Below are 26,394 nucleotides of genomic sequence, written 5' to 3' on the forward strand. Positions count from 1 at the left end.
GACGCAGGAAACAAAAATTGCAAAAGAAATCTACATAACACCACCATTTGATCATTGTTTCATAATATCTTATCTTCTCTTTTAGCAAAAGACAGAGTGAGACTGAATAAAAAATGACATGAAGTCTCATGAGTTTTACCTTCACAAATGAGTAGTATGTTGTTGTAGCTGAAGCCCATCGGACATTCACAGCGGAAGCTCCCAATCTGGTTGATACACACTCCATTGGCACATATACCAGGGATCTCCCTGCACTCATCAATATCTGCACAAAATAACACCACAGAATGTTAGAATGCAAACTTGACATTGTACCAGTGCCAGTTTTGTATGGTACTGCACCAGTTTTGAACTTGTGACAACCTTACCAATTGGCTTGCCAGTGTGGATGTCAATGATGAAGCCAGGAGCCTGATTACCACACAGTAACTGGTACTCAGCTGAAACAGACCGGACAGGAGACACTCAGTGACAGTAATAAAATGCACTCATACAGCAATATATTAACCATCAGAGTGTGTTTCAGTGTATTTATTGACACTCACAGGTGGCAGGAGTAGGACAGGCTTCACACGGCTTGTTCCAGGCTTTTCCCACGTTGTAGGCACAGCAGCACATCTTTTTGGTCATGTTGAAGGACAGCTCGTTCTCACACGTGTCATTGAAGTTACGGTAACACACACTCTTCCTCATGTCTGCATTACAAGGAAGATAACAGACGATCCTTTAAATCCAAAAGCTGAAAGCCACTACTTAAAATTGTTTGCCCAATGTTTGGGTTTACTCTTTAAGAAGACATACACATAGACAGAATATGTTCTTGTCGGTCCAAGAGAGGTCTGTCCCACTCACCCATGCAGTTGTTTCCTCCATTGACCTGCATGTACTCAGGGGGACACACACAAGTGTAGTTGCCCAGAGTGTTGTAGCAGGTACCAGGTCCACAGATCCCAATGTGGGTTGTGCACTCATCAATATCTGCACGTAAACATATGATGACACATAATAAAAAATATGAAGTGAGGTTGTTCATTTTTTCCTTATAGGTATGATCTATTTTCAGTTTCAGCCAATTTCAGTTCAGCCAAAAGCAATTTTCAGTTCTTACCCTCACAGATGCGAGTCTCCTCATTGAGATAGTAGCCTGCTGGACACTCACACTGGAAACTACCAAAGGTGTTGACACAGTTTCCACCCTGGCAGAGACCTGGCAGCTCCTGGCACTCATCAATATCTAGAGAATAATTCACAATGTTAGATCCATAGATGCAACTAATATATTAATTTTAATAAGCCAAAGCTTAGTGTTACCTTCCAGGATAACAGTGATGGGATTGGGTCTGAATCCCTCTCCTCCTGGACAAAGAGTCTTATATTCCGCTGCAGACAAGACAGACAAACAAACAGCAAGTTAGTGTGACTTTACATATTGGGAAACAACAGTCAGTAATGAATAACTTTTGCTAAGCTATACATTTGCCAACAAATTTGTTTAACTAAGTATTTTAACTGTGACATGTAGATGTGCATGTTGCAGTAAACACTATAAGTAATTGATCAGTCGAGGTAGTGCATACTGGAGTTGGGGGCGGGACACAGTTCGCAGGGGTTTCCCCAGGCTCCTCCCAGGGAACAGCAACAGGAAGCTCGGGTCACGCCAACTCCGATCTCCGCACTGCAGGAGATTCCTCCATCACCACGTGCAAAGATATCCAGGAAGCAGTTGCCAACACGGGTATCTAATAAAGACACATATTCAGATATAGATGATTCATTTAATTTTTATTATCCTAACTATACATTTCTCATAAAGGATCATGAAGAACACTGTGGTCTTTTCATTGAAACCTGCTCATCATCTTATGTAAGCCTCGCCATAGATTTAAACCTGACTTACCCACGCAGCCCACTCCAGTGGGGTTGAGTTCAAAATCAGCTGGGCAGTTGCACAGGTAGCTCCCTGGAGTGTTCACACACAGACCGTTGATGCAGTTCACGGGGTCCGCACACTCGTTGATGTCTGCAGTACACAGTGACACACACAAGCTCAACAACACACACCAGATAACAGACACCTTTCTGACATGAATGAACCCATTAGTTTATTTGCTAAACCAAAACACTTTTTTACTTTTAATAATTTTAGATCTTGTTAATAGTCACAAACTAACTGAGGGTGATGTATAGGTACGCTGTACAAAGACTGAAGCATGAAGGGAATAAACAGTTAAATAGAAACATCTTTGTATATCTTGAATATCTTTGGTGAAAGAATTTTCACTGGTAATACGATGCATGAATCAAGGCTGTTATTGTCAAGGAAACTCAGCCAAGCAGTGTGAGTCTGCTCTGTGTCTGAACTGAGATACAGTAACAGACATGCTACACTCACCAGTGCAGTTTCCTCCACTGCGGTCCAGTTCGTAACCATCATCACACACACAGCGGAACATCCCTGGAAGGTTCTGGCACGTTCCAAATACACAGATGTTCTGGAAATTACACTCATCGATGTCTGTGGCAAAGGCGTCAGAGAGAGAGAAAATGTTAGTTACACTAACTGAACAAAAAAAACAGTAAAAAGAAGAGTATAAAATGTGACAGAAAGAGTGCAGCACCTTGACAGGCCTTGCTGTCTTCTGTAGGAGTGAATCCCATCTCACACTCGCAGCGGTAGCCACCTGGAGCATTCAGACACTGGCCATTCTCACACAGGTTCACGTTGTCTGCACACTCATCCATGTCTGAAACAGAGCGGGACCAATGCATTATAAAGTCAATGTGCGTGAAGCTCACTGCACACTCAGTAGCCAGTATTCAATTACGGTGTATTTAGAAAAATTTCAGCAGTCTTACCAGAGCAGGAAAACCCATCTCCGTTGAAGCCCTCCTTGCATGTACACCTGTAGGATCCTGGTGTATTGACGCAGTCTGCATTGGGGTTGCAGTTGTGGTCCTCTGCTGAGCACTCATCCTGATCTACAGGAAGAGAGCAAAAAAAAGTGTGAGAAAAAAAAAGACTTGATGGCAGAACTTAAAACAGTGGAAAAATGCAAATATTCTTAGATACAGAAGACCATTTTGTTTCATTACTTTGTCCTGAAGACTCATATTGCAACTTCTGATCTGTAAACCACATCACAGCATATTCAAAGATATTCAGAATATGTACTCACCCACACACTTGATGCCGTCTCCTATCCAGCCATCTCGACAGCGACATTTAAAGCTTCCAGGCACGTTGATGCAGGCAGCATGCATGTCGCAGTTATGAGCACCTATCTCACACTCATCAACATCTGGAAAGGTATGGAGATCAATCAGTCAATTAACAAGCAGTAACACACATTGTGTACTAGTTATTTAAGAATGTTGCAGCAATATGTTCCAAGTGAAATGCTCATGTATTAATAACATGCAAAGAAAGGTGAAAATTCAGCTTTTTGCTTGGCTTTAAGTGGTGAGTCATGAATAAATGATCATTTTAAAAATTGTCGACCTGCAACTACTGTATGCATGGGTGAACTGTCTCAACGTTCGACTCGGATATGGACGCACAGAGGCCCAGACCTCTCAGCGACAGCCCAGCCCCTGCTGTTTGTGTGTGTGTGTGTGTGTGTGTGTGTACCTGTGCAGCCTGTGGATCCCTTCTTGACAAAGTATCCCAGCTGACAGTGGCAGATGAAGGAGCCTTTGGTGTTCTCGCAGTCACCGTGGAGACAGATGTTTGGGTTTAAGTCACACTCGTTCACATCTGGGCAGACAAGGATGGACAGACATAGATAATATGTGAACGTTTTGGCCTTGAGAGATCAGAGTGACAGAAAATGAGACAGACAGAGAATGTCCCATAGAACAGGTCAGGGAGGCTCAATGAATAAGTTAATGTAGCATACAGAAAAAATAATTAACAAAAATCACAAGGGAGGGTTAGAGATTTAAAGATATGTGTAGAATGAGAGATATTGGGGCAGGGTTCCCCAAGTTACACTCAAATTGTAAGTATTGTTTTTCCTCTCACCGATACATGTCCTCATGTCCATAGACGCCATGAAGCCATCGTAACACAGACAGCGGTATTCCCCGGGAATGTTGGTACACTGGCCTCCGTCACAGATGTCCGGAGTCTCCTCACACTCATCAATATCTGATAGAAATAACAGAATTATATTTCAATGTACTATAGGAGGCAACATCATGTAGAAAAAGATTTTATTTTACAGTACATATACCAAGCGTGTTTTATCACCTGCACAGGTCCTGAGGTCAGGCATAAGGGCGTAGCCCTCGCTACAGCTGCACTCATAGCTGCCCTCTGAGTTGGTACAGTGGGTTTCACATCCTCCGTTCATAATGGTACATTCATCAATATCTGCAAAGAAAGGTCACAATTACAGGCATCTTTGGTCTCATAAAATTTAAAATTTTGGCGGATTTAAGTCTTTTCCACTCACCAACGCAGCCTTGTCGGTCTGGTGTTGCCTGGTAACCGGTGTCACAGGAGCACTGGTAGGTTCCCGGCATGTTGACACACTGGCCATTCTTGCACAAGTTGTCACTCAGCTGGCATTCATTCACATCTGACAGGACAGGCAAACAAGTGTAGAGAATTGGGCATTATATATTGTGTAGTGTATTATACCTCAAGGCAACAATGAATAATAATTACAACACTAGTTTATACTGTGTGAAACTGATACTTTAGTCTTTCAGGACTTTACTGAGGTTTCAAGTGTGTGTGTGTGTGTTTGTATGATGTATGGTCCACCTTCACAGGCAGATCCATCGGTGCTGAGAGAGTGTCCGGTGGGACATTCACACTCATAACTCCCTTCTGTGTTCAGGCAGGTTCCTCCACGACACAACAGGGGGTTTGTCTCACACTCGTCAATGTCTGTAAGCAGCGAGGAAGAGAGAGAGGGAGGGATGAAGAGGCAACAAATGACGAAGTGGAGGAAAAGACAAAAATAGAACATGGAAATAATGGAAAGATTAGTCCATCTGCCACACAGCACTGTGATTTCACATTGTCGACATGAGTGTATCATTTGAAATTGTGTAATTATGTGTGAGAATTTGTTTCCAACATACCCATGCAGTTCTTCATCATCATGAAGCCACTCTCGTAGCCCTCGAAACATTCACACTCAAAGCTGCCAGGTGTGTTGACACAGGCACCGTGACCGCACAAGTCCGGGGAGATGCGGCACTCATCAATGTCTGTATGAGACATTAAAAAGGAACACTCACTCACTGCTTACTAACCGTGATAGGAATATTTAATTTCAATTTAACTAATTCACCCCAATCTCATACCTGTACAGTTCCTCTCTTCCGCGGTCAGAGCAAAGCCGTTGTTACAGCGACACTTGAAACTGCCAATTGTATTCCGGCAATTTCCATGAGTACACAGACCCTGGAACACCTTACACTCATTTACATCTGGGGAGAATAACATCAAATCAAAATCTATTTCACAAAGATCCCAAAATGGTTCAACGTCACCAAAGTACATTTTCTGTATAGATGTTCATTTGACAGGGTTATCCAGATCCATTACAACGGATTGGTAATTGTATACTTTGGATAAAAGCATCTTGGTACCTTTGTAGAAGGGCCTGCCAGTCAGAATATCTCCTCTGTTGGCAAAGCCGGTGCCTCTGGGACAGATGGCTCTGTACTCAGGTGTGCCTGGTTTGGGACACTCTTCACAGTCGATACCCCAGGCAGCACCCACTGAACAGCAGCACATGTCCACACGGTATCTCCCTGGCAGTGGCTCTCCACACTCATCCTCGTGCCACTTCAAGAAGCACTGCTCACTACGCATATCTAGAAAAGTTTATTATAAAATCAAAATCAAAGTCACCTCTATTTGTGAGATTTGGCCTAATAGTGCAGTGACATGATAGCCACTGGCTAAACAACAGTTTAATTGAATGTGATGTCTTTGTTGTGCCTTCCTCTCACCAACACATGTGCGTCCAGTACTGTCCAAGGTGAGACCCTCAGCACACTCACAGCGGAACGAGCCCTGGGTGTTCACACACCGGCCATTTGTACACACTCCGGGGAACACCTCACACTCATTAATGTCTACAGGGACCAGGACATTTTAAGAACCATGGTTACAAGGTGAATTACACACAAACATGCACACCTTTTTTTTAATAAACATACAGGGAAAACATTAAGGCACATTACAAGGACAAAAAGATTAAATGATTTCATGGGAGTCTATGTTGGATGAAGGGAGCACTGCAGGTTTGTCACCGTTCATTAAGTTATTAAATGTTCTTACCTTCACAGATAAGGCCCTTCATACGAGCAAACCCTCGAGAGCAGGCGGTGTCTGAGGAGACATGAGATTGAGAGATGTAATAAAGACATTTTGAATGTATGAGCACTGGATGTAGACCTGTGTGATAGTATGCCAAAAAACCTGTAAAACCTAGTTCCTTTATTCTTCATCTTCTACTTCTATCTCTATTACTATAATATAAATAATGTACTTATAATAATATGTGCAACTGTAAAGTACTTCATGGAAAATCTGTATTTTTCCCAATTTTGCCTTGCATTGAGTAAGTAGAAAGTGACACAGATCTTTCATAATAAAAGGATTTCAGTATCTTCAGGCATGAATCTAGTTGTTAAACACTGATCTAAATGCAGTTTCAGACGCACTTTAAAAGACCTCAAGTAGTCTGGAAAACTACTGAAACTTTGTAAAGTTTTAGCATAAAAATGGTCAGAATTACAAACATTAAACACTGACACAAAAACATGTGCAGCATCTGTGTGTGTGCGAACTGACCGATCTCGCAGGGTTCACAGGGGCTGCCCCAGGCGGCTCCCAGTGTGGAGCAGCACTCAGACTTCAGTGTGGCTCCATTGATGTTGACCTCGCAGCGGTTGTCTTGTATCGTCAGCCAGCACGTACTCTTCATACTGTCTGTGGAGCCGAGGTAACAACAGAGATAACTTGAGTATACATACCCTGTGGGGTTTTCTTGTAAACACAGTTAACATTCAGTTATATTGTGTTTTTTATAGGCCTAAGAAATGTGTTGAGTGCATTTCCTTCTTCATAAAATATGGAATTTTCCTTGTGCGTGTGCAAGATACATATAAAACAGTCATCTGCTCATTCAACAATTACTCCACAGCACTACTAGTGGTCAAAATTTCAAAATCTCCACAGGGTACCTTTAACTATAGCAACAAAATACACCACAAAAACAATAAACATGTCACCTTGAACTCTCCTTACTGCCATAAATACTTGTCTTTGGCTACACGCTGAGATGAGTAAAGCCCTTGCATCATTATATTCAATCTTGTGCTATTTCATTCCTAATGAATAGAAAGAGTGTACAGTCATAACAGTGACACCTTTTCTCCAAAACCACAAGGCCACCCAAACACAAAACCACAATTTACTTTCCCTTTCTTCCCCCGCTGAGTGATGGGCTCGAAAACAGAAAACAGACACGAACCAAACCAGAGGAATTTGTAGACCTCTGACAGAGCCAGCTCATGCAATATGTATGAGTATTTATTTAATGACTCATTCTCCCTTCTAGTTACAATAACATCTGTATTCTGTATTAGCATGTAGCTTTCTCAGAATGATTTCCCAAAAGTAACAAACCTCCAAACAAGTGGAATATTTAACCTCAGCAGAGAGTCTTACATACCACATGTCATTTTGAATCTGCGGAGGATCTTTATGAAGTAAAGCTCCATGGGAACCAAGGCTATGCATGCAAGTATTTGTCTAATTTTGTGTGTGACATTTTGCCCAACATCTGAGGATGATAATGTCTCTGGATGTCTCCCGGAAACATGAACCACCTCAGTGTTTGTTTACAAAAGTGGAGAGTAAAACCTCGATTAGAATGATTAGACAAAAAGATTATTTCCCATTGACACTCATGTCTCAGTGTGTAATCATTATCTCGGACAAGCTGTTTCTAAGACCCCGCAGAGCTGCTCTAATTTGCATCAGGCATTTGGGAGGACAGATCTCTTACCCACGCAGATGGTGTTGGTGGAGTCCAGCTTGCTGCCGTGTGTGCACTCGCAGTTGAAGGACCCGGCCACGTTCCGACACGCTCCATTGATGCACGGGCTGGAGATGCATTCGTTGATATCTGAAACATGTGCAAACACACACCTGAGGTCAGGGGCGAGAGGCTAATTTAAATGGATCATCATCACCATTTGGCAGTTGCAAACACATGAGCCACATGTTTACTGGAAACTAAATGCAACACATCTGGTAATAATGTCATATCATAATGACCTTGATTGTTGGTAAAAACGACAAAACAAATGTGGATCTGAGGCAGATGTGTTTGTGTTTTAGAGAGATTGTGTGTTTGTGTGTGAGCGCTCACCTTCGCAGGTCTCAGAGTCAGGTTTGAAGACATATCCTTTAGGACAGGAGCAGGTGTAGGAGCCAGGCGTGTTTCTGCACAGGCCATTGTCACAAAGCAGACGGTTCACCAGACACTCATTGATGTCTGCAGGGAAGCGAGAGCAGGCATGGTTAGAAAATAGAAAACAGTAATTAAGGTTTATCAAATTTTGAATGAGAGGGCTATCATGCAAAACAACAGTATTGTGCTTGTGAGACTACGTAACATTTGACAAAAGAAATAACACATTCCCTCACATAAGAAAAGTTGAATTAATAAGCGATACAAAACACACTTCCTGAATTCAATACACTCATTGTTGTTGGTCTGGTGTGACCAGTAGCTTGTGGGGGCTAATGTTGAGCAAACTTATAAAAGATATTGCTGTTACACTGTGTTTTAGCATTTACCTTTTCCTGTAATTTTAACTTAGGTCACGTTATTCGCTATTAAAAGAAAACTACATAGTTTCACTTTAAGACAGCTGCATGTCTTTTAAAAACATGAAAACAATCCACTCTGACTCACCAACACAGTTTTTGCCACTGGTGTCAGACTCGTAACCAATGTTACAGATGCAACGGTAGCTTCCTCTCAGGTTCTCACATATGCCATTCTGACAAATGTCCGGGTCGAGGGCACACTCATTGATGTCTAGGGGAGGACAGGTATTATGTAGATAAATGTTTCTAAACAACACTGTGGGGACAGTCACATTCATGAACAACATACTCACCTCTGCCATCAGCTGTAATGCCAATACCACTGCTGCACACAGCCTGGAACTCAGCTGAAAGATGCATAAGAACAAAAAACACATTAGATGAGCAGGATATTGTAACTTTAACAAAATGAACCAAGATTTACAAGAATTTAAATAAATGAAAATTAGGAGAGTCAATGATTATACCTGAGTTTCTGGAGGGGCAGGGTTGGCAAGGTTCTCCAAAGCCGTGTTCAGGATTGGCACAGCAGCACTCAGACTTGGTCACTGCACCGGGGAACGGCCGCGAGCATGTGCCCATTTTTATGGCGCCGTAGCAGGTAGTCCTCATGTGTGTGTCCACACACACTCTCCCATCTACATCAATAGCCAGGCCAGGAGGGCACTCGCAGCGAAAGGAGCCCTCAGAGTTGATGCAGCGGCCATTCATACAAATGCCAGGTGTCTGACACTCATCAATGTCTGATGAAGAGAGAGCACATAATGTATACAGTATGTTACATGTTCTGTTTATGAGCTAAGGCAGATGTGTGTACAGAATGGTCTATTTCAATTACTTTCATATAAAAGCTTTTCTAATGGTGACTTTTTGTATTATTATTCCAGATAATAATAGTAGTACAAGAAAGTGTCTATAAACACACATTTGAAACATCTTGGATTATGCAGTTAAGTGTTTTCATGAGATTACATTTTCACTGATCTCACAGATCACTTGGCAACATGGCAAAATGAAACGAAAAAATGCTCAACATTTTTCAGAATAAAAGTCATAAATTATATTAGTCCCTGAGACTTACTCTATCTGAGCATTTTCTTCTGCTTGTTACATTCTTAAGGCTCTATTTAAAATACGTAAAAACAGACCACATGAAGAGTCACTCAAGAGAGCCTGATGAGCTGTCAGGTCATGGGGAGTTAGCATCATCTAAGTTGATATGTGTTTTATTTTGGATATGCACCTGTGCTGTCTGTGTTATGGTGTGACTGCAATGGATTGACAGCAACTCTTGAAGCTTCCAGACAAAATCTCTCAACAGAGACTCATAAATTCCTCTATCTATCGATCTATTTCTGGACTGTGCATAATAGCAGCTTGGGGGTGTTTCAAAAAGTCTGACTTCTGAAACAAAACTGTGCACAAGTGAGTTCAAAAAGGGATCTGCAGGATTTCACAGAACACCAAATCTGTCAACACTGTTTGGCCCTAGACTTGAGGTCTCTGTTTGAACTTCATCATTCATACCGGTGCAGTAGCGTCCGTTCGGTGCTAAAGTGAAGCCGGGCTTGCAGATACACTTAAAGCTGCCGTCCTCATTGATACACATGCCATTGAGACACATGTTGGTGGTGGCGCACTCGTCATGATCTGGAGGGAGACGAGAGGAGAATTCAGGTCAGGTTTACAAAGGTGAAAGTTCACGTAAAGTTTGAGCTGTTTCTGTGCTTGCTCCTTACCAATGCAGTTCTTTCCATCAGGAGTGAGCTCAAACCCAGCATTGCAGATACACTGAAAGCTTCCCTCTGTGTTGACACAGCGGCCGTTGCGACACATTACTCCATTTACAATACACTCGTCAATATCTAAAGAGAAGGAGAGGAGGAAGAGGGAACATGGATGTGGCTGAGTTTACAGTATTTTTAACCACCAGTCGTTCAACTGTGCTCCAAAGCTTCATGTGTACAAATAAACAACTTGGGGAATTGTTTCACCAATATACAGTAGTTTGACAACACAGTCAGACATACCAATGCAGGCTTGTTTGGTAGAGGTTCCCTGGTAGCCCTCATGGCACTTGCAGTGGTAAGATCCAGGTGTGTTGACACAGTCTCCATTGATACATGGATTACTCACACACTCATCCACATCTGAGGAGAGAAAAACAAAGCAAAGTGAGTGGATTTAAATGTCACACACAAAGAACATTATTCACATTTAAGCAGATTTCTCCTGCAAGCATCAACCTGCGCTTATATTAAGTTCCTTAAATCGGCAGAAGATGGCAGTGCAGGGCATGCAATTAACTGTGGGACTGTCACATAGTGACTGTGTCTGCCTGTCTCAGGGAGGTTATTCAGAACTGACTGAATAACACTGTCCATACAATTATACAGTAAAAAGTGTGTCAAGCATGTTTATTACCGATACACTCCCCACGAACATCCTGTCTGTATCCCATGTTGCACTCGCAGCGGTAGCTCGTGGGTGTGGGAATGCAGCGTCCATTCAGACACAGGTTGGTGAAATGTTTGCACACATCAATGGAGTCGTTGACAGAAACCGTGCCTGAGAATACACAACAGATTATTAACGAAACACAGCAGACAAAGTTATCCAGATTACCGTCCAACTCTCGGAATGAGCCCTTTTATCTAGTGCCATTTAACAGAGCCGCTCACCTATTTGTTGGTTGGTCAGGGGTCCTCCTCCATTTCCCCCAAAGCTTCCTCCGTTACCTCCAAAGCTGCCACCATTCCCTCCAAAGCTTCCTCCACCGTTGCCACCAATGCCTCCGTTACCATTACCATTACTGGGTAAACTGGGAAACTTGTATCCATAGTTGAACCCGTTACCATTGGTGTTGGGGAAGTGTCCATTTGGGTAGACATGAGGGAGGCCGTGTCCTTGGGGAACACCCACAATACACAGGCGCCTGAACTCGTCTACAAGAGAAACAGAGATCACAGGGAGCAAGTCAGTGGATGCATTCTGCTGCAAACTGTGTTTAAACAGTTTATGTGGCTCATTATAGTAATTCAAACTCACAAGCACTTTGGGTCACCCTGACTACTTAAAGTTCTTCTGCGTATAAACTTGAAAAGTACTCACTGTTTCCTGGAATTGCGGAATTGACAGAGGCCATTGCACTTTGCAATGAATTTTAATGTTTTTTTGTTGAAGTTTGTTATTAAATTGACCATCTAACTGTACAAGTTTTACTGGTTTCAGATATGCTTTGACTGGAGCAAAGCCTGACCAAGCAATAAGAGAAAAATGTGCATGCATAATGATCTACTCTACTCTGCTTTGGCATGTAGTTATAGTCAGTCTAGTGCATCATTTCATTTTTATATGTATGAATGGATGTAGGTATGTATGCATGCGTATGGTGTAGATGTACAGCACTGTCTATTTGTGTGTATGTATGTTCTTCACTTAGTTTGGCAGTCATGTTCAATAGAACACCAACACAAGCACATATACACAGACACACACACACATCATATTTTGGCGTTGCCAGTGAAAGACGATCAGTAACAGATCAGTTATGTATCACATGGTCTCACACAGAGGAAGAGTTTTCTGAATTCCAGCTATACTGAGGAGATGATGGGTCATTATCTTCACACAAATCTTTTCCATCTTTTTCTGTTTGGTCTGTGCTCATGACATCATGCTCATCAGTTTGAGTGGAGGCATTCTCTGTCCCACACACACAAAGCTCTATCTAACGGCGTCACTCTTGTCAAGTTTAATATTACTGTGTTAAAGTCATTTGGCTTGTGAAACATTTACTCTGTCATGGCTTTATTTACTGCCTGTGCTCATGCCAAGTCATAGACAATGTATTGTGGGGACTGCCAGTTTTTTGTCAACAGAGGAAGAAGGTGATGGATGTTCTGTGCTTATTTCATGCTCATATCCATCACTTTGTTGTTACAATTGCGTGTAGATGTCAACAATTAAAACATGGCATTGGCATGTATCCTCTGTTCCGTATATCTTGTTTCCTTGTGTACTCACCAGATCCCCTGACAGGGCACATCTCAGGGATCTGTCCCAAAGCCCAGCAGCGTCCTGTGTCGCAGCAACACTGCATCTTGGTGTACTGACCACTCAGCTCCGCAGCACAGCGGCCGTTAGCCAGAGCAGAAAAACAGGTGCCCACACGTTGATCTGAAGGAAGAGGACACGCATCAACAGAATTAGACGACTGAGCAGGCAACAATATAAATTTAAGCTCATCACAGCTGAAAGCATACAAATGGCTGATTATAACATTATTATGTTTTATGTTTCTTATGTTCAAGTTCATGGGTTCTATGTTTCCCCTGTCGAAAAAAAAGAAAAAAGACTCAAACAGTGTAATATAATCCTTTAAGATGTAAACATTTACATATACATAACACAAAATATGTATGTAAAAGTGTAAAAACAGTTGTGTATATAGAGTTGATAGACCAAATAAAACATCTGACAAGTAATGTAACTTTCAACCAGAGAGGGCAGTGAAACACTGCTTTTCAGCCTGGTGTTACGTTACTCTTTAAATGCAGGACTTCAGGTAACTTAACTTAAACACTTTTTCCACCACTGACACTGCATTAAATGTGGGAAAAAGGTTAAAGGTAATCGCCACACTAAAAACTTTAAGTCAGAGGGCTGGCCTGGCCTTTCCACGGTGGCTGGGTAGGAAGATTCTTTATGGGCTGGCAGTGGGAAAGGTTGCCTGAGGTCTCGACTAACAGCAGGAATCTGAAGGGCCTCCAAAATGGGTCTTTATTTGTTACAGTTTTCCAGGTCAGGGTCAATGGGGCAGGAGAAGGGGGCTGGGGTTCAAAGAGTGTGTGTAAGGATAGGAGTAGATGGAGAAGAAGATAGGGGTCTTTCTAGGAATATAAAAAGACAATGAAAAGGGCAGAGAGGGAGAGAATGCATGTGTATTATTTTAGAAAGTGAACAACATATGTGAGAGAGAATCTACAGCAAAAAAAGGAAAAGACAGAATGAAAGGGGGGGGGGAGGAGCACAAGTCGATTAACTCACTAATGAGCCAGCAGTCTGGAATTAATCAGTTCCATGTGGAGCAATTCTTGCCAATTAGAAAGAACATGAGGGGCTGCGCTGTGTCTGGGAGCACATACAGTACAGTACACACGCATTTACACGCTTTTATAAATACATATATGCGTTCCCATGCATATCCACAGGCACATACAGGCACATACACAATACGTTCATAAATACACATGCACTTATCTGCGTAAAAACATGCGTACATGTACACAAACAAACACAAATGTAAACTAAAAAAAAATCCCATAGGAATGACCGAGCTGCAGCCCGGGTGGAGGAGTGGGGGAGCTGAGAAGGAGGGCGTTTGCTGATGAGGACGATGATGACTTAAATTGGATCCAGACTGTGGTTTGCTCGCGAGTATTGCTCCACTACACAGGCATATGCTTTCATTTGGTGAGGTGTTTTTACAGACTGACTGACTGGACAGGTCTTTTTATTTTTTTTTTCAAGCTTCCACCGTGTGACAGGGCATTAGGCTCTGATTACTGTCCGGCCCCCCAACAGCTCCCACTGGCCTACTTCACCAGTGTACAGTACATCCCACAAAACACAGGCCAATACACCTAGAACCACATGGGACAACCTCCAGACCATAACTACACATCCTGTTTCTAAAACATGAGGGCAAGACAGCGAGAAATCAGCCCTACTAAAACAACTTACTCTGTTTTCTTCACCACAAGAAAGGCAAAGAGATCAGACAGTATGGGGAAATTTTATCCAAGTGTGTGAGTCACGTGAACAGGAAACAAGCAGGGTTTATAATATCTGGTTTGCGTCTAAGTATGACTTTTGATCACTGGTTTGGAATATCGAAAAGATGGATTGGACTTGACCCGGTCTAGTCTGGGTTTGTTTGGGTTTATTAAATCTTCCTCTGTCTCCTCCCAATCTAGTCTTGTAAATTTTGGAAGTGGGACAGAGACGGAGGAAGGATATATGGGGGTTGTGTCTGGCACCTGTTTTATTTGCTCTTTCTTTTTTCTCTTTCCCTTCAGCAGGCTGCAGAAGAGCAACTGGAAACCACAACTGAAGGAAGCGAGGGGCAGGATCCAGATGTCAGAAGATGGGAGGGGAAAAAAAGGTCCAGGAGGAAATGGTCAGATAGATAAAGAGGATGAGAGTGCGAGAATGCTTAAGTTTTTGGAGATAAAGAGTAAAGAATAAAAACAAAACAATCAGAGGGGACGGAACAATAAAAAAGAGAAAATCTAAATGGAAATGGAAACGTGAGGTCCAGAGTAAACAGAGAGACTCTGTACTGTAAATCACTGAACTGTTAGTCGAGAGAATGAGATCCACACTCAGAAGACACAGAAATATGTGCAGTAAGTAGAGAGAGTAACATATTTCTTCAGGGCAAAGAAGAAGAAAGGGGATGACAGTGGAAAAGTGGGGAAAAAAAAAAAAATATGGACACGCATAAAGGGATACAGATGGAGAACTTTTGGGTTTGGGTGATTGGAGCAGTGTCACACACCAGCACAGACCCAGCCAGCTGTATTTCTAATGATTATCTTTCACTCCTCCTTCCAACGCTCCACCTGTTTGTTTATGAAAACACAAACCATCTTCCATCACCTCTTTGTCCTCTTTTTCCCCTTCTCCTTTCTTACGTTGGCTATTCCCAACTCCTATTTCCCATTATTTATTTATTTTTTTTACTTATAATAATAAATAATCAATCAATAATAAATGAGATGTTGAACAATCACACTGAGGTGTAATATTCACGTGTCCACATACTTTTGGCCTTATAGAGTGTATTGGTTCCACCGTGCTGAGGTTAATGGTGCCATCTTTTGTTTTCCTTTCTTTTCCCTTAAACAACACCATATGCCTGTTACATTGAAGCTAAACTACCTGTGAGATGAGCCGGCAACCTGCTTATGTATCTGCACATGTGAGCACATGTGACACTCGAGGAACTGTTCTTCTTGGTATTTTCGACCCATATCCTCTTGCACTTTTTTTTCCAAAGTACAAACAGAGGAGCTCATTATTTTCTACAGATGATGGAGGGTGGAATGCATGAAAATAACTTAAGTAGCAAGGACAAAAAATCACAAGGAAAGATGGAACTGGGAAGAAACATGTATTTTCAATTACAGCAATCCAGAAATTTTTCTTTGCTACAGGAGCATTTATTGGAGGAGAGTTTGCCGGGGCCTGTGTGACGCTGATAGGGTTAAACAGACAGACCCTGAGCTGTCTGTTTTTGGGGCTAAATCTTGAAATAATATATTAACACCTGGTTGTGTTTCTCTGTGGCTGCCATGAGGGGTGAGGATTGCAGGAATAGATTAACACCTGGTAGTGTTTCATGGGACATGTCAGTGAAGTATGCACTGTATGTGTGTCAGCGTGTGTGTGAATGAGTCAGAGGGGCACTAACATTAGAGTAGATTAATGCTGTCAAGGCCAAATAGTGCGTGCAAGTGTGTTTTTCTGCACATGGTGACCACAGGTCTGCAGGCCAGCTTGACTCATCAGAACTCCATTCACAGGAAGCAGTGATGGAGGGAGGGAAGTTACCAGCCAGATGTGAAGCTTTTGTGTAGCCAGGGGGGGTTGAGGAAATGGACAAATGAGACAGAGAAATGTTTGAAATGTGTTGTGCGAGAGACTCACCCACACATCTGGAGCCGTCTGTGCTGGAGATATAGCCTCGTGGACAGGTGCAGACGTAGCTACCAGCAGTGTTGGTGCATTCTCCTCCATCACACACACCAGGGATGGTGCTGCATTCATCAATATCTGAAACATGCACACAAACATTCAGTTACATCATAAATACCTCAGTTCACCACATCACGAGACACATCTGTCAAGTTAGCCTCACGCCAGCTCCGACTACTTCAAAATTTTGTTCTTTGTTTGGAAAGATGCAGTAGCACGATGCAGTAAAAGTTTATTGCACTGGCGTTACAGTTTCTCCCTGAGGAAAAATTAAGTAAACCAAATGGATGTGCAGTCTACCAAAGGGGAATTACTTCACTTCTGGTATGTTCTATTCAGGCTGAAACTCAAACTTGTATGAGACATGTAAATGACAGGACCAATCCAACAGCATAAACTTTGAAGCTCAGTGACAGAAGAACAGCAGCAGCACTAACCAGTGTATGACTCATCATAGTCTACTTGACTTTTATCAGACATCTACTAAATTAAATTTGATTCAGCCAATTTTAGAAAGTATTTTATTTATCTTTTTAGTGTGCTACTTGGGATAAGGCAACATCTAGCATTTGGTTTCTTTTGTTTACATTCCTCAAAGTGAGATATCAAAATAAAAGTCACCATTTTGGTATGAGTACAGACACTCAAGTATATTGGTATACTGGTATCAAGACAGTTTAAATGATACCCAGTCCTATCAACGTGTGTATGAGAAAGAAAGAACAACGACCAGGCAATAAAGAGACAATAATACTAAAACCACACACAACTTGTTATAATAAAATGAGATACAGATATAAAATATATGAGAAATCCTTCCACTCCCAAGGAACACAATGCTACAAGTGAAAACATGCTTGATTATATGTGCAAATGTGGTCTCTACATTGCTTGAAATCTTCAAAATGACAACTAAATTGAAAGAAATGGCCATACTAAAAGAAACAAACCCCCCTGGGTTAAAGTGAATGAGCTGACCTTATTTAAACAGTTTGACTTTGCAAATGTGTACGAGGTCTCAGAGTACCTGGACACGCTCCTTGGCAGGGCCCACCTTGGTGTGGTACACTTTATGATGGCATTAAGTTGTATTATTCAGTGAGAGGGGGGCTCATTTCTCCATGACGGGGGAACCCAAAGTGAAGTTCCAGAAGGTATTGGGTTTTTATGATGTGTCACGGTTATTTATACGCATACGTAATTAGTGCACCACTGCGGGGCATAATTACAGCATTAGTGCAGGCTGCAGTGTGTTTGCGTGTGCCCTATGTGTTTAGTTGGAAAAGGGAAGGGTGTGTTAGTGTTTGTCATTCTAGGAGTGAAGAGCGTGTAACTTATATCCAAGTGTGTTTTTCTGTGTGTATGTGTCTGCGTCTCAGCATGGATGTGTGTAGTAATGCCTGCCGTGGGAAGCTAAACGGCCGTTCTTCCCCTGCTGACTCCTGTCTGACAGCAGTGGCAGAAGGCCTAGGTGAGGCTGTAAAAACCCAGCCAAATAAACCTTGTGTCAGCAGCAGCAACAGCACGCCAGACATTACGCTCCACACAGACGATGCTGTGGGACTGACTGTGTGTGTGTGTGGAGGGAAATGTGTGTCACCTGGATAAATGTCTGCAACTGAGGCATCAAATCTGTCATGTCTAAATCTATAACACTCGTCAATATGTGAAAAACTAAGATAAAGTGAGTGTGTAATTTAGCCAGTTTACGTTGTTTCATGCAATCTAAACTAGGATGTGTGAAATTGTCTGTGTGTGTGTATTTATGCAGCATGAGTGCGTGAGAATCCACGAGTGTCAGGGCAACGGGGAGGTCCGTGTGTGTAATGAGAAAGTCCCCCAGATGCCGTAAGTGTTTCTTTGTTCAGCAATAACAGCTGGTTTTAAGCCAAAGGACTGTATTTATGGAAGGAAAATGGAAGGAGAGGCAGAAAAAGCAAAAAGAGGAGGGGGAAGGGGGGACATGGAAGAGACTGTTAAGCACCGTCTGAAGTAAAAGTAGGCCATAAAACCAGGTGCCTTGTTGTGCCCAAAACGACCAGACACCCATGACATCTTAACTGCACTTCATCTTAACTGCTCCAAACCCTCACTAATTTCACCGTGAAAGCTCTCAGAGAGGCTGTTTGTGCATTAGCTGAGGGCACTTCAGTAAAAACCTTCCCCAAAGGACCTGGTCTGATTGTTTGTGAGATTTCACTAAACATGGGTTTCCTGCCGACCCATGACTTATGATACACGTCACAACTGTTCTTTTGTTTTTACGAGCTTTACAAACACTGAATTCTTTCTCTTCTCGCTCTGCATGGGTCAAATGGCGAAATTGCATGATAAACCCTAAAAACAACTGAGCTGACATCAGTTCATATGTCAACTGAAAAATAATAAACATGCTTTCTGACATAACAAATGTATTAAAGGATTGATTAAATGTATTTATGTGTGGGCCTTCTTTTGACAGTGCCGTCTACAAGAAACTAAACTGCAGCAACTGCATAAGCAGTGACACTAAAAACCTACTCAGTGTCACTCTTTGTCACAACAAAACATTTGTATATGTAAGTTGATACTTATTAATCAACATCATATTTAACTTTTGACCTGGGAAGGTTATAATAAACAACTTCAGTCAGCAACAATCCTGATAACTAAATAAATAAATAAGTTGTTCACGTAATTTATCAAGCAGAAACTTTTGCTGGTTCAATCTTCTAAAATGTGAAGATTTGCTGCTTTTGTCTAGTTTATATCATTGTTTTTCAGACAAAATGAGATATTGACATTTTATAGATGAAACAATGAATCTGAAAGGATCAATCAAGGATGAAAAATAATCATTAGTCGCAGGTCTAGTCCTGTTGTGACCACAATCAACTTTTGCTGAGGAAAATAAAGCTAACACTGTATATATAGTGGCTGAAAGAGTGTGTGTAATTTAAGGTACAAGTCTCTCACCTCAGCGTCTTTAAGAAACAGCTGTTTTTTTCTTTGTCTCTCCCTCTATCTCTTCAATCACCACATAATCATCAGTAGCTGGTTATTATTAAATATGACAAGGTAATCTAACTAGGAGAATTTAATGACCAGGGTTAAAAGACTACCTCGTCTCAGACTGTCCTTGAGTTCTGTGTAGTGTAATTGCTCAGCCCTCTTAGCGCTGTACCAGCTGGAATGTAACATCCACACCCAAATTTATTTGAGCAGTGCTCAGCATCTCTCTGGAAGCACTCATTCTCTTACTGTAAGACCTGAACTGTTGGTGGCATTCACCCAAAACCACAACTGAAATTAGGACTCTGGTGAATTTAGTGAAGTTATCCTCCCTGTTTCCTCCTTCATTCACTGCAACATAAATCACTTTTTGTGTGTGTCATGGTAATTGCTTCTCATGAATCCAAAGGTGGAGACGCTTGTGTTTTTAGAACATATTAAGAGTTATATTCTTCCTGTGTCTGGTGCAGTTCTTAGTTATACTACAGGTTAATAAAAGGAGAATTTAGATAATAATTCATGCACTGATACACCTCGATATCCAGTTCAACCTTGGTCTTGTTCAGTAGAATAGATGTCATCTGGCTGGAACAGTTTAAGAGCTTTCTGTAATCCTCCCTAAAGACTAAGAACACATCGGCCTCAGTCCAAGAGACACAACCCCTGCCTGGCTAACTATCAGACTGTTTAGCCGGGGCATTGTTTAAATTCCACCCAATCAACACATTGTAATGTGAATCCACGCCGCATGTGTGCGCATGTGTTTCCATGTGTACGTGTGTGTTTACGTGCACATGTCCAGACTTCTTTAACTCTGAACATGTCGTCACTTTTTAAACGCCCCGTAGAGATTTGTCAACTGATCCCAGCAAACCCACAGTTATCGTAAAGTGCGCGGTCCATGACTGTCTCACCATTAACTCAACAAAATCAAATTTAAGTTCCACTTTAGTTCTTGTGAATTGGCGATAAGTTAAAATACTCAAGTACAAATAAAGTTAATATATTTTGTGATGCTTTGTCGATTATGGCCCCTTTTTTTTTAAATCAGCGATTAGTCCTTACCTGAGGTAATAAAAATGGCAACACTAGCTTGGTTTTCTTTGCTTCACATCATTAAATACAGAGTTGGTTTTTTTTGGATCAGAAAATCTTAAAACACTTAACTTTAAAAAAAATAAATAAAATTGTACCTGGGATTTTGTACCTGTGACTGTCTCTTTACTTCAGCGCCTCTTTCTTGTAAGAAGTTTGTTTAAAACCCAGCTTACACAGTTTTATCTACCTTATCAATATTTCCACTGTCATTTATCATCAATTAAGCACATTAAAAATGGCTGCCGGTCTTCTGTTATTCAGTTATTAATCAGGGCTACACATTTTTTATATGGTGACCATTATACCTTCCATCCTATTCATGAAGGATTCTTTCTTAATAGTGACTCACCTTCACATTTGTGGCTGGTTTCACTCTGACGGTGGCCTGCGGGGCATTTACACTCGTAGGATCCCACAGTGTTGATGCAGTTACCTCCGGCACAAAGACCTGGCACTGCTTGGCACTCGTCCACATCTAAGACAAGAAAGAAAAGATACAGATATTGGTGAGAAGAGGCAGATAAGAACAAAGGTTCTAATGATTACTGGCATCTGCAAAGCATTGGTTTAAGAGAGAGAGAGACTACTATAAACTGTAAACTATAAGTGTAAACTGTATGTGCATTCTACATAAATCTAAAGTTTATATGATTTAACTATGGTTCACGTTTTAGAGAATGTTTGTGGCACATTTACTGTCATTAGAGCACTGTTTTTCATTCTTCTATTCTACTTTTTTGCAAAGGGAATGAGGTAAAGAATGAGTGGTAACTTGGCGCTGGCTGTGATGCCTAAGACGACTTCCAGAAAGACCCACTCCAGCTCATGTTTGAACAGGAAATGGCTTTCTAAATGTACGTTTTTCCCAGTATTCAATGTGAGTCACTTTTACCAGTATTGGGGGATATGTCAGAGGGTGGGTTCCTGTAAGAAACAGTGGATACCCTGAAACACACATCACTGTCCGTAATAACATTTGTACACATCTGCATGCTCGCACACACAACCACACACATAACAGCCTGTTTTTAATCGTGTGAATACATTCAATCTCTGCTTCTTTTTAAGAAAGGCAGAGAATACTGTCCAGTGTTAAGGAACCCTCTATGCAAAAGGCTGAGAGAGAAAGAAAAAAAGCATCAGCAGCCAACATCCTGATGTGGAGCCTGGAGTGCAATCCTTACATTTGGATTCACGGTCAGGTGTGCTTTGTACTGCTGCCAGCAAGACCTTGCTCTAGGCTCTCTGGCGATTAGGCGTGTTTGGTGTGTGTGTGTGAGGAAAAGAGAGTGGGAATCTTGAGAGAGGAAAGACAGAAACAGAGATTCAGAGAGAGGGGGAAGTACAGACAAAAAGTGAAAAAGAACGTAAGAGAGGAGGTTTGTGAGTCACAGAGAGATGAGTGATCGTCTCACACGGGCATACCTCTAACATATGAGCAGCCTGGCAGCCACATCCAAAAAGGAAGTTGTGGAGTTAAATACAATCCAGTTACTGATTCCAGATGTATTACCTTTTTGAATTACCCTTATAAATAATGTATACAGCCTTATACATAATAACTGGGTGGATTGTGGCATTACTATATCTTATGGAAGACTGTGTTACATCCCTTTGATATGTTTCAACACATGTCTATCAATTTCCCAGGCATACACACATCAATATTGTTACAGTTGTCAATTTCACATCTATCTAGCCCAATTTACCTACTTTGCCAGCATAATTCACAGATAAAAATATATAGGGCCCCAAATAAGCATCAAACAGCAGTTTGGGCAGGTCTTTGTCTTCACTTTTGCTATAACTGAAGCGATGAAAATTACTGGCTTACACAACTTCATGGTAGTATAAGGACCCAAAATGATCTGCAAAGAAACTACCAAACAGGCGCATACACACAAGGATGTACTTGTGTGTGAAATCAGAGCCAGATACCTCAACATACTAGACTGATAAACAGGACTGAGTGGCCATTTTGTTTTACTTTATTTTTTCACTACTTGAATCACTGGATGAATGGGAGGTGTGGGCAGAAATTCAGATGCCTGCAAATTAAAGTCTAACAAGTATGGGTATAAGTCCATCGTGTGTAATTATTTATTTTAAATATAAACTACACTTCAGTGTGCTATAATCCAAAACTTCCCAGCATAAATACATGCATTCAATGTCCTTAGCTGTGTTACTGATAAAGTATGGCCCCGTGCTACGAGCATCAGTGCAAAAATACTTCAGACAAAAACAAAGCCTCCCTCTGTGATGGCTTCAGCTAGACATCAACCATCACAATCTGCCCAGGGTGGTGCTGGGTGTGTCTATGTGAGAGGAGCTGGACTGAGGCAACAAAGAGCCTGGCTGGGCTCATTTAACAAGGGACACGACCTCCACATGTGTCATATATTGATGCAGTCTTATTGCTTAGTCTGGTCAGGGCCATAGGTTATTAGAGAGGCATGCAGAGAAAGTCTGGTATGGTCTGAGGGGGTTCTGGGACACCAGCAGCAGGAATGTTGATGAAAGAGGGTCAATCTTAGTTCATATTTCCCTCAATTTGTCTCTTATAATCTCCATATCTCGCTTTTAGGCGAGTTTAGCCAGAGCTGTCTGTACTATATCTGTTTTATATATATCTGATTTTGAACACTATGTATAAAATGAATGCTTTAAGTATCTTTGCTTTCCCTAATACATTACATGCACATTAATATTCTGCTATTACTTTGATATGGTTCTGTGACAGGATGCACTGTGTATGCACTGAACGCAACCATTAAGCAACATGAGGATAAGCTCACATTTTGACTTTAAGAAAGACTGATGAGACAGCTATGACCTGCTGATAATCACAGAGATACTGACATAAATATATAGCACCTGAAGCTATTCACTGTTTACAGTTTTTGCAGACTACACAGGGGTATGGAGATGCATGTACGTCATTCTACTAAATAAGACCTTAATAGGAAAACACAAGGTAGTATCCGGCCGACTGTGTACATATAAACACCCTCCAGGTTGTTAACATGGGCTCAAGGATGTTGTGAGCAGGAATTGCAGCTGAGATGATGACGGATAAAGTAATGGCTACAGTGTTTATTGTGGTGATAGTGTGTATAGTTGTGCATGTGTGTTCCAGTTTGTATGTGTGTTATGTTTGCACTCCTTCATCACTGTTAAAAAGAAAATCTGCCAGGTGTTGTATGTGCTCCAATCTGACCTTGGCAGGCTCCAGTGCGGATGTTGGGGATGAAGCCTCGCCTGCACGGGTGTGGCTGGGCGGGGCACTGCTCACAGGGGTGGCCCCACGCTCGTCCAATGGTAGCGCAGCAGAGGGTTTTGGTGCAGACAATTCCACTGAGCTGGCCCTGACACATCTGGTTGTTCACCTGAGTGAAACATGGCCCAGTCCTGTAGTCTGTGGAGGGAAAGAGGCAAGAATCATTTGTTGATTGTGACTGATATAACATTTGATTGATTAAATGATTAAACAGTGATTCATTTCCCCGAACACATCTGGTGCAGCATTAAATGAAACCAGATTAAGTACATGGATGAAAAAGTTTTTAATAACAGAAGACATAGTTCCTGTAAAATCTAACTAAGTGAGCCAGTGATCTTTTCTAAATTTCACTCAAACAACAACAAATGGAGGAATGGATGTGGAAACAAGTTGGCAGAGCATTAGAGGATGATTTTAGAGAGATGACTCACTGGACCTTTAAACACATTTAATTATTTCAAGTGTTTAGTCTTTGGATGAACAATGGGCTTACAGAGAGGAGCATTTACAAGTAGCAGATCTTTACCAAGACTTAAGAAGAACAATATGAGAGTCGGTAGCCACATAATGAATCACATCAAAACACGTGATTTCAGGCATTTTCCTATTAAACCTGCTCGGATTAAAACGCAAAAAACATTGTTTCATTCAGCAGGAACTTAGCAATAGGATTGGAATGACTGCTATGTATTTAGTCTCTGTGATAATAAGTTAACCCGTTGGATTGACATACTGAAGCACATTCCTGTATTTTAACTAGGAGTTGGTGAACAGTGGTGGTTTCTGTTTCCATCAATATGACAGTACAGCTTGCTAATGGCAGTGTGGTCGTCAATTACAATCACCACATGACAATCATTCACTCTAAAAATGATTGTGACATTTTAAAGCATCTCTATGTCATCTTTGGGACAATGCACTGTTGTGTGACTTTGCAACAACACATACGCCATCACAAAAGATATGTTGCCAGTAACACAAAAGTAACGTAATGTTTCATGGAAGTTGGACAGATGTGACGAAACTGCACGTCCTATCTTTTGGGAAAGGATGATAACAGTGAAGATAAAGGTAAATACATAAAGTCATAGCAAACACATTATGAGAACAAAATGTCCCTGTCTTCAAGGGATCACCTTGCCTCCTTGCTGCACTGCTGTTCGCCAGTGAAACCATGGCATAAGCTTGTTAAATGCACTTCACAAATCAGGCACAATGACCTAATGTTGAAACCATTTGAGCAATACAATACAAATGTGTTCGTCTTTTTAATCACATACAGCCCTAATGACGGCTTCCCTTGTGGGAGAAACCCTTATTAAGTTCTCTGCAGTGGCGCCAAACTTAATATAACCTTCATTAAAAAAGTTGATTGTTAGATTGTCACAGTGGAGATGAAAGACAAACTGCATGGTTGGCTAGCCAAGGATGTGACAGTTAGATGTGGAGAAAGAACGGACTGCTTAGCTCTGAAGGACAGAACGAGATGGAAAGATAGGAATCAGTGGTGGTGTCTGGTGGGAGTCCCTCTTTAGACTTATTGGTTCCTTGTGCTACATGAAAGGGGATCACAAAGAATGGGGCAAAGAGTAGGAGACGCAGAGAGAAAAAAAAAGAGAAAGAGAGGGGAAAATAAAGTAGGTCAAACTGAGCATGCAGAGTGCAGGTTGGGGCTGAAGCCAGCTCTCCCTCTCATCCATATGTCTTCTACTCTGCCTATCAGCTGCTATTTGATCCTTCATCTTCATGTGGCCTGGTTGGCTCAGTGGCGTGGCGACCTGTACACCAAATGCATTTAATCATTTGCAAACTTTAATACAGAAAATGCACAAATACACAAAAAAGCAAAAAAGCTCCATGTTTAATAGTAAACTATAGTGCCTGTGTTCATAGTAATGAAAGAACATGCCAGCCAGTGCAACAATCTGGCTTATTGAGGTGTTTTTAATAGTTTTAGTCAAGACGGTCTTGTTTTGGGACTAGTTGATTAACAACTTGACTGAAAATTGAAAACGGAGAAAGGGAGAGTAAAAAATAAGAAGGAAAAAAATATGAGGAGGAAAACCAAAAGATTAAAGATTAATGGTGCTTCCAAACCTTCATTCTTTTATTTAAGAAAAAATCAACAGCTTCCCCTCTAAGAGGAGACTAGACTCTCCCACACTCTGATCATCCTGCAACACCAGACAGTCACACACAGCAGCCAAGTTCAACAGTGTATGCATGTGCACTAAATTAAATATATATGCATACACATGCTTTATCAAACACTCCTCTCTCTTACACACATGGTAAATGGTAAATGGACCTGTATTTGTATAGCGCCTTTCTAGTCTTCCGACCACTCAAAGCGCTTTTACACTACGTGCCACATTCACCCTTTCACACACATTCA

At 41.5% G+C, this 26,394-nt stretch overlaps 1 protein-coding gene across 1 annotated transcript in view; it reads right to left on the reverse strand.

Moving 5' to 3' along the window:
- The window catches only part of fbn2b (fibrillin 2b), a 64,025-nt gene that overhangs the window by 10,635 nt on the left and 26,996 nt on the right, over positions 1-26,394 (reverse strand). Inside the window, exons 7-43 of the mRNA XM_035653247.1 lie at positions 23,937-24,134; positions 21,066-21,191; positions 16,580-16,705; positions 12,893-13,045; positions 11,548-11,811; positions 11,291-11,434; positions 10,897-11,016; positions 10,606-10,731; positions 10,394-10,516; positions 9,334-9,609; positions 9,160-9,213; positions 8,952-9,077; positions 8,403-8,528; positions 8,037-8,156; positions 6,818-6,955; positions 6,302-6,352; positions 5,971-6,096; positions 5,605-5,832; positions 5,317-5,442; positions 5,092-5,220; positions 4,769-4,894; positions 4,455-4,580; positions 4,250-4,372; positions 4,022-4,147; positions 3,629-3,754; positions 3,177-3,299; positions 2,857-2,979; positions 2,619-2,744; positions 2,393-2,515; positions 1,898-2,020; positions 1,578-1,739; positions 1,312-1,380; positions 1,109-1,234; positions 853-978; positions 546-695; positions 369-440; positions 140-265 (exon numbers count right to left, since the gene is read on the reverse strand). Coding sequence (XP_035509140.1) covers positions 140-265; positions 369-440; positions 546-695; positions 853-978; positions 1,109-1,234; positions 1,312-1,380; positions 1,578-1,739; positions 1,898-2,020; positions 2,393-2,515; positions 2,619-2,744; positions 2,857-2,979; positions 3,177-3,299; positions 3,629-3,754; positions 4,022-4,147; positions 4,250-4,372; positions 4,455-4,580; positions 4,769-4,894; positions 5,092-5,220; positions 5,317-5,442; positions 5,605-5,832; positions 5,971-6,096; positions 6,302-6,352; positions 6,818-6,955; positions 8,037-8,156; positions 8,403-8,528; positions 8,952-9,077; positions 9,160-9,213; positions 9,334-9,609; positions 10,394-10,516; positions 10,606-10,731; positions 10,897-11,016; positions 11,291-11,434; positions 11,548-11,811; positions 12,893-13,045; positions 16,580-16,705; positions 21,066-21,191; positions 23,937-24,134 — 4,956 coding nt within the window. The remainder of the gene's footprint in view (positions 1-139; positions 266-368; positions 441-545; positions 696-852; positions 979-1,108; positions 1,235-1,311; positions 1,381-1,577; positions 1,740-1,897; positions 2,021-2,392; positions 2,516-2,618; positions 2,745-2,856; positions 2,980-3,176; positions 3,300-3,628; positions 3,755-4,021; positions 4,148-4,249; positions 4,373-4,454; positions 4,581-4,768; positions 4,895-5,091; positions 5,221-5,316; positions 5,443-5,604; positions 5,833-5,970; positions 6,097-6,301; positions 6,353-6,817; positions 6,956-8,036; positions 8,157-8,402; positions 8,529-8,951; positions 9,078-9,159; positions 9,214-9,333; positions 9,610-10,393; positions 10,517-10,605; positions 10,732-10,896; positions 11,017-11,290; positions 11,435-11,547; positions 11,812-12,892; positions 13,046-16,579; positions 16,706-21,065; positions 21,192-23,936; positions 24,135-26,394) is intronic.

The sequence above is a fragment of the Morone saxatilis genome, unplaced genomic scaffold, assembly GCF_004916995.1.
Source record: "Morone saxatilis isolate NCDOM2014 unplaced genomic scaffold, NCSU_SB_2.0 Contig12, whole genome shotgun sequence".
Taxonomy (NCBI): Eukaryota; Metazoa; Chordata; class Actinopteri; family Moronidae; genus Morone; species Morone saxatilis.